Here is a 7,500-nt window from a genome sequence, read left to right as displayed (position 1 = left end):
TACGACAAAAACGACAACAAATGCGACGGCGATGATGACGTGTGTAATAACATCAACGACAATACCAACGATAACGATGACGACAATGACGATTACAACGACTACAATAGTGATGAAGATTGGATGATGAGGATAATAAAAAGAATTGTGACTGGCAACAGTAACGATGATTCCGTTACCATTATTCATATGACTAATATCATTACCATTACTCTGGTCATTGTCAGTTAATTTTATTCATAAAATATTAAACAGTGAACTATATAGTAAAAATAAAAGTGAAGACACATTATTTAAAAGTGAAAAAAAACACGATGTGAACTCATGTCGACTCCGTCGACATTTGTAACAAAATAGGACACACTTTGTATATGTAGACTCTGGAGTTTCCAAGAAAGCGAGAACACTGCATCATGATCGATCACTGAAACACAGACATTGCACCATGATAAGCCACGGTTTCTTAAAAAAAAAGTAACCAAAACAATACAGATAATATAACAACTCCGATCATAATTCCAATGTGGTGGAATGCTGCGGATAAGGATCAATATGTAAAAGAAAAGAGGCGAACCAGGCGCAACGAGCGTGGAGGGAGAGGTAGCAGGGTGACGGGGGAGAGGGTGTGACGTAATTAAAGGGGGGGGGGAGGAAGTGCAAAGAGTGGGGGAAGAGAAAGGACAGGAAAATGAGGCTCAAGGCAGGTGAAGCGAGAAGGGGAAGGGAGGAAATTAAGGAGGAAGCTAAATAGGAAGGAAGGAAGAAAGGAAGGAAGGAGGAAGGAAGGGAAGAAGGAAGGAAGGTAGGTTGGGAGGTATGAAGGAAGGCAAGAATGAAATAGGAGGGGAGGAAGGTGAGAGGGAAGGAAGGAAGAAAGGAAGATAGGAAGGGAAGAAGGAAGGAAAGAAAGAAGAAAAGAAGAGAAGAAAAGAAGAAACGAAAGAAAGAAGGAAAAAGGAGGGAAGAAAAGAAGGTAGGAAAGAAAGAAAGAAAGAAAGATGGAAATAAGGAATGATGGAAGGTAGGAAGGAGAGAGGGAGGGAAGAAAGGTAGGAAGGAGGGAAGGACAGAAGGAAGGAAAATAGGAAAAAAATAAGGAAATAAGAAATGAAGGAAGGTAGGAGGGAGAGAGGGAGGGAAGAAAGGTAGGAAGGAAGGAGAGAAGGCAGGAGGGAAAGTAGAATGTAAGGTAAAAAAGAAATTGAAATAAAAATAGAGACAGTAATGCAGTAAGACAGGCAGGCAGGTAAATAAGACAGCCAGGCATTAAAACAGGTATGCAGACAGATATCAAGGAAGGTAGACAGGCAATCAGCCAGACAGATAGTAATGCAGTAAGGCAGGTGAACAGGTAGAAAGGCAAGCAGAATGAAAGGCAGGAAAGCGTGAGGCAAGTAGGTAAAAATGTAGCAAGGCAAGAAAAACGAAGAAAAAGATAGTAAAGATAAAAATAACAATAGTAATGATAATGATAATAATAATAATGATAATGATAATGATAATAATAATAATAATAATAATAATAATAATAATAATAACAACAACAACAACAACAACAATAACAACAACAACAACAACAACAACAACAACAACAACAACAACAACAACAACAACAACAACAACAACAACAACAACAACAATAATAATAATAATAATAATAATAATAATAATAATAATAATAATAATAATAATAATAATAATAATAATAATAATAATAATAACTAGCGGAACCCGTGTAAATTACACGAAAGAGAAGAGGGTAAATCATTGCATCAAGATGGCAAGAGAGGTAGGATATCCTCTCCCTCCGTTGTCCTTCAGGGTACACTATAATGTCACGCTGGACAGGAGGTGCTCCATCATCACCGACAAATATTGCTGCAATTTCATCATTTGTTGGATTATTATCGAGAACTTTGGCAGCTTCGAGAACTTCGACACCATGGAAGGTCGTTGCTTTTGATGTAAGCATGACATACTTTCGAGAACTTCGGCACCTTCGAGAGCTTCGGCACCTTCGAGAACTTCGGCACCTTCGAGAACTTCGGCACCTTCGACAACTTCGGCACCTTCGAGAACTTCGGCACCTTCGACAACTTCGGCGACTTCGAGAACTTCAGCGCCTTCGAGAACTTTGGCACCTTCGAGAATTTCGGCACCTTCGAGAACTTCGGCACCTTCGAGAACTTCGGCACCTTCGAGAACTTCGGCACCTTCGACAACTTCGGCGACTTCGAGAACTTCGGCGGAACCCGTGTAAATTACACGAAATTATATTTTCAATACTAATTATCTTGTTCCTAACCTATACATGTTTGAATAAAATGTGATAAGATTTGAATTGTATTTTAAAAAATGAGCAATATATGAAACAATTTACAAAACTTCTTTATATACAATATTTCTTGTGAAGGTAGTTCCTCTTCTCTGGCCATGAGTAGAATCATTCTGAGAACAAATTTTCACTCTTACACTGTTCATAGACCTTGCTCTTGAGAAGGCTACATAAAGTTGTCCATGAGTAAAGCAAGGTTGTGGTAGGTAGATCCCAACCTTTTCGAAAGTCTATCCTTGAGCTTTATTAATGGTCATTGAATATGATAGGCGGACGGGAAATTGAGTCCTGTGCAGAACAAATGGAATATTTACGTCACTGGGATTAAGTTTAATTCTTGGAATTAAAACTCGCTCCTGAGCATGAGATCCACTCATGATTGAAGCTAGAATACTGTGGTTATGAAGCTCCAATACTTCTAAACGCGTTCCATTACATAGTCCTTGCGTTATTGACAGGTTTCGAAGCAGCATAATAATAGATCCAACTTTAAGATTGAGACGATGAGGAGGCATTCCCGAAGGCGTAAGTGAATTTATGAATTCGATTGGATAATTATTGGCTTCCATTTCATTGTCTGATGATACTGAATCTATACTTAGACATGTTTTGCTCTCAGTTGGTAGTCTTCGTAGAATATCTTCATTAACTTTCAAGCAATCTACATTTTTTGGTGACAAAATAACTCTACTTTTCATTTCGTCTTGGGTGCAATTATCAAATATGTCTGATACTAAAGAGTCAATGCATACACATTGTTCTGGGATATCGATCGTATCATCAGAAACGTTATCAAGTGAACTCTGCACTCGACCATTTCCAATTTGTAAGAGCCATTGTGAGAAAACTTGTTCGTTTTCATTAGTCATCATATTCTGAGAGAGTTTAAGTTGATGAAAATTGTGCCACATTGGAGACTTCTTTAGGCATACATCCAATACTGCAGCAAGTGGAGCTCTAGGAACCACAGGCAGAACTTGCATGAAGTCTCCTCCTAATATGATGACTTTACCACCAAATATGCTATTATTATTCATAATATCTTGTAAACAATTATCAATAGCATTCAATGCATATCGAGGGATCATCGACGCCTCATCAATAATGAAGACTTTCACCTGCCTGAGAATATTGGCTTGGTCAGAATTAGGCGGAATATTGCAGGTAATTGTCTCAGTCAAAGGAACAGGAAGTTTGAAGATACTGTGAAGAGTTTTTCCATTTTTCAATAGTGTTGCTGCAATACCTGTCCAAGCAGAAGTACTAACAGCCACATTTTGAGCCATCAGGTAATCATGAATCATACTGAATAGAAAAGTTTTGCCAGAGCCGCCAGGTGCATCCAAGTAAAACAGTCGGTGGTTGGTTTCAATCCTCTATCTATTTCACTTACAGCGTTAATGACACTATTGAATACATATCTTTGCTCAATATTTAGTACTTCAGGATTGACTTCTTGAATTTCTTCCATATGTTGAATGGCAGGAGGCTCACTGATTGGTTCTGGCAGACCAAGCATTGCACAATTCATGCCGTTTTCATTCAAAATCATGTTTATGTGATGCAGAGCGATATTTTCTGCAACATTATTATCATATTGGCATAAAAGGTCCTCTATCATAAGGTGTTTGTTATCATTCCATAATTGTAAGGCATTTTGTGGTGTATTGAATAAACAAATCATTGCAAACATGTTAAGAAGCTGTCGTGGCATTTGATATATAGCTGCCTCACTCAAAGCCATTTCTAGTTCGTTGTCATCTTCAAGCAGTTGCAATCGAATACAGGCATCCTTAAAGGTCGGCAACTGTTCACCTCCTACAATTTTCAAGTCATCAAAAGAAGTTGCACCTGGTACATGAAGAAGAAGCATCCTTAAATGGAATTTCTCAGCATTTCTAGGACTGGCAGAGTACATTCTCGTTACAATCTGGCGGTGACGTTGTCTTCTGTTCCAAGTGTTGCTTTGGTTATCAAATACATAATATTCAGGGATATCAGTATAAAGGTGGGCTCTTGCATCCACGTCACTTTGGTTAAGTTTGAACCATGCAGTTAATTGCGTGTCTTGTCCTTCTGCACGGGCAGCAGCCTGTCTTTGTTCGCCCGGCTTATAATAAACTTGTTGCTGGTCAGGCAAATGGAGTGCCAGTCGGTAAACTGTGTGCGACTGTCCATACATTTTATATTCTGACAAACGCCAAAATGCTTCAGGCGGAGATACGTATCTACACGAAATATATTGTTTAATTTCATTATATTCATTTTCATTAGTTTGATTGCTGTTCATATTCATTTCCATCATTGCGCAATCATGTCCTTTATAGACATATTTGAAAAGATATTTCACACTTTTTACCGATATACACACTTCTACATTAATGTGAGCACCATATTTTCTGAGTAAATATTTATTATATGGTACTACAAACCTGCAGTCAACCTCATGGACGCCCACTCTAACAGAATCTCCATTATTTCTGCGTCTGTAAAGAGGATATCCAGAAACATTTGTTATAGTCTCCTCCTGATACGGCATAGGAAATTTCTTTTGACACTCTCCCTCTACCATACAGATTGAATTGGGATTAAATGTACCGCAGGGTCCATGAATCATGAGTTTTTTCACTAATTCTCTCAATTCTGGATCATGTTCTGATGGTAATTCAGCTGAAACAATATTATCAATTTGTTCTTTAGTTCTAATTTTATCTTCTTCACGCAGCATGATTAGCATGTGACAATGCGGGAGACCTCTTTTCTGAAATTCAATAACATGTATCGCAGCAATAGGTACCCCAAGTACATGTCTGTCCTTTATGTCAATCATTAATTCATTGAGATGTTGTTTGAAAACTCGTGCCAACAAATCAGGTCTGTTCTGTGCAGTTTCATGAGGCTGTAAGTTTTCAGTTACTTCTCGACATTTTGGATTGCAAGTATATGTTATAAATAAATCAGGCCTTCCATACTTGCAAACTATTGCCATTGCATCTTGATAGCATTGTTGCATATTTCGTGGGCTCCCTGTGAAGGATGGTGGCAAAATGACAGGTACTCCAGGATCTTCATTTTCATTATTTCTTGCAAGGTGATCCATCAAACCTGAATACATTGCAACTCTTAGTTGTGCTTGATTTTCTGCAATGAATTTCAAACGACAACCCTCTACTTTAACATAAACATCAACTATATATTGCTGAAATAGTTTCCCACCACTGTGTATTGGACTGAAGCCATCTCTTATAGCTAGACGATATGCATAAAATTCCTGCATAGTAACCTTGTTACGAACTTTAGTTTGCATATTCTCTATATGAGTAATGTTTATATGCCATCCGAATTCACCATGAGGAAAGAGAAGAGGGTAAATCATTGGATCAAGATGGCAAGAGAGGTAGGATATCCTCTCCCTCTGTTGTCCTTCAGGGTACACTATAAAATGTCACGCTGGACAGGAGGTGCTCCATCATCACCGACAAATATTGCTGCAATTTCATCATTTGTTGGATTATTATATCTCCTCGCATCGGGGCCGGCAATAAATTGCATGGTTATTCTTGTGGGAGGGATATTTTGTAATGTAGCTCTGTGTTGCTCTTCAAGTTCGACAGTTCTCATGTTTTTATATGCCCCTACATAAGGATTATCGACCATTGCTTGAGATATTTTTTCGAAAACTGAATATAAGCAATTAGAATTTTGATTAGCATTTGACGTCAGATTTAATGCTTCATTTGTTTCAATTATATAGAGCTGTCCATATTTTCTTTCTTCATTTTCATTTGGATGTAAATTTGTTGCATAATGATATATTTGTCCTTGCAATCGAAAACAATATGGACCATGTCCTGGAGGTGGCTTCACTTCAGCGCCGAAGGAAGCAAAGGCAAAGGAGGAGTTATAATTCCTAATGTTGTTTCTAAAGTTGCTAGAATCCCTGTCATTTCCTTCGAACAATTTCCTTAGAATGACCGGATATTCTTGGAGGGGCTCAAGTGATACTTTTCCATTATGACAACAATTCAGAGGCTCTCCCTGAAATCGGAAAGCCTGGCAGTGTTCAAAAATAACATTCATTGGCCCAATATAGAATCTATCAGGATTTATAAATTGGACACCAGCTGCATTATTTCTCCGTATTTTATTTCTATTTCTCCTATTATCAAGGTTCATCAGTCGTTCTTCTTCAGTCATGTTGTTTCTTCTAACTCTCATCTGTTGTCTGTTGATGCTTCGTTGCGATTGTCTTTCTTCTTCATCCATTGCATCTCTTCTTGCTCGCATCCGTTCTCTTGCTTGAGTGTTATGCAGTTCTCTTTCTTCTTCATTCATTTGATTCATTCTTCCTTGCATTAGTTCTCTACTACGATTATTAAATGCATTTCTCTCCTCTTCGCTCATTTGATTCCTCGTTATTCGCATTTGTTCTCTGTTTCTATTTCGTTGGGCTTGTCTTTCATTCTCTCTGAACTGCTCTCGTCTCCTTCTTTGTCGTTCCCTGGCTGCCTCTCTTCGCTGCCTTCTTCGTTCGTCCATACTGAAGGTAAACACATAAGGAACAATTAATAACCGTCAGATTTTTTTCCCAATTCGATCGATCGACTAATTCAGATTTCGACGACTATACCTTACTTTGTAAATGCTTTAGATTAAAATTGGCTCCAATTTACGAGTAGCATACAAAGTAATTGAACTTTTTGAACAAATATTTGGAAGGTCGTTGCGGAACCCGTGTAAATTACACGAAAGAGAAGAGGGATATTTTGTAATGTAGCTCTCTGTTGCTCTTCAAGTTCGACAGTTCTCATGTTTTTATATGCCCCTACATAAAGATTGTCGACCATTGCTTGAGATATTTTTTTCGAAAACTGAATATAAGCAATTAGAATTTTGATTAGCATTTGACCTCAGATTTAATGCTTCATTTGTTTCAATTATATAGAGCTGTCCATATTTTCTTTCTTCATTTTTATTTGATCTTCGAGACCTTCCAGAAGTTCGAGACCTTCCAGAAGTTCGAGACCTTCCAGACCTTCAAGAACTTCGGCACTTTCGAGAACTTCGGCACTTTCGAGAACTTCGGCACCTTCGAGAGCTTCGGCACCTTCGAGAACTTCGGCACCTTCGAGAACTTCGGCACCTTCGAGAACTTCGGCACCTTC

The 7,500-nt window shown here is 38.3% G+C and overlaps 2 protein-coding genes across 2 annotated transcripts; both read right to left on the bottom strand.

Moving 5' to 3' along the window:
* Positions 1-2,565: 2,565 nt before the first annotated feature.
* LOC143024409 (uncharacterized) lies at positions 2,566-3,639 on the bottom strand. Its single transcript, XM_076183209.1, has 2 exons — positions 3,454-3,639; positions 2,566-3,210 (listed from the first exon to the last, which is right to left on the bottom strand). The coding sequence occupies exons 1-2, from the start codon at positions 3,637-3,639 to the stop codon at positions 2,566-2,568; spliced, it is 831 nt and encodes a 276-aa protein (XP_076039324.1).
* Positions 3,636-5,642, bottom strand: LOC143024408 (uncharacterized). The gene is made up of 2 exons (XM_076183208.1): positions 4,768-5,642; positions 3,636-4,563 (listed from the first exon to the last, which is right to left on the bottom strand). The coding sequence occupies exons 1-2, from the start codon at positions 5,640-5,642 to the stop codon at positions 3,636-3,638; spliced, it is 1,803 nt and encodes a 600-aa protein (XP_076039323.1).
* Between the last annotated feature and the right edge of the window lie 1,858 nt (positions 5,643-7,500).

The sequence above is a fragment of the Oratosquilla oratoria genome, chromosome 4 (assembly GCF_046742065.1).
Source record: "Oratosquilla oratoria isolate Oo_2021 chromosome 4, ASM4674206v1, whole genome shotgun sequence".
Classification (NCBI taxonomy): domain Eukaryota; kingdom Metazoa; phylum Arthropoda; class Malacostraca; order Stomatopoda; family Squillidae; genus Oratosquilla; species Oratosquilla oratoria.
The sequence above is the reverse complement of the archived record's forward strand: the minus strand, read 5'-3'. Positions and strand labels throughout refer to the sequence as shown.

Coding starts and splice junctions, on each gene's coding strand:
- LOC143024409 (XM_076183209.1), bottom strand. CDS start 3,639: ATGATTCATGATTACCTGATGGCTCAAAATGTGGCTGTTAGTACTTCT. Junction 3,211..3,453: donor AAGCCAATATTCTCAGGCAG/GTGAAAGTCTTC, acceptor AAACTCTCTCAG/AATATGATGACTAATGAAAA.
- LOC143024408 (XM_076183208.1), bottom strand. CDS start 5,642: ATGCAAACTAAAGTTCGTAACAAGGTTACTATGCAGGAATTTTATGCA. Junction 4,564..4,767: donor GTCCATGAGGTTGACTGCAG/GTTTGTAGTACC, acceptor TATTTCGTGTAG/ATACGTATCTCCGCCTGAAG.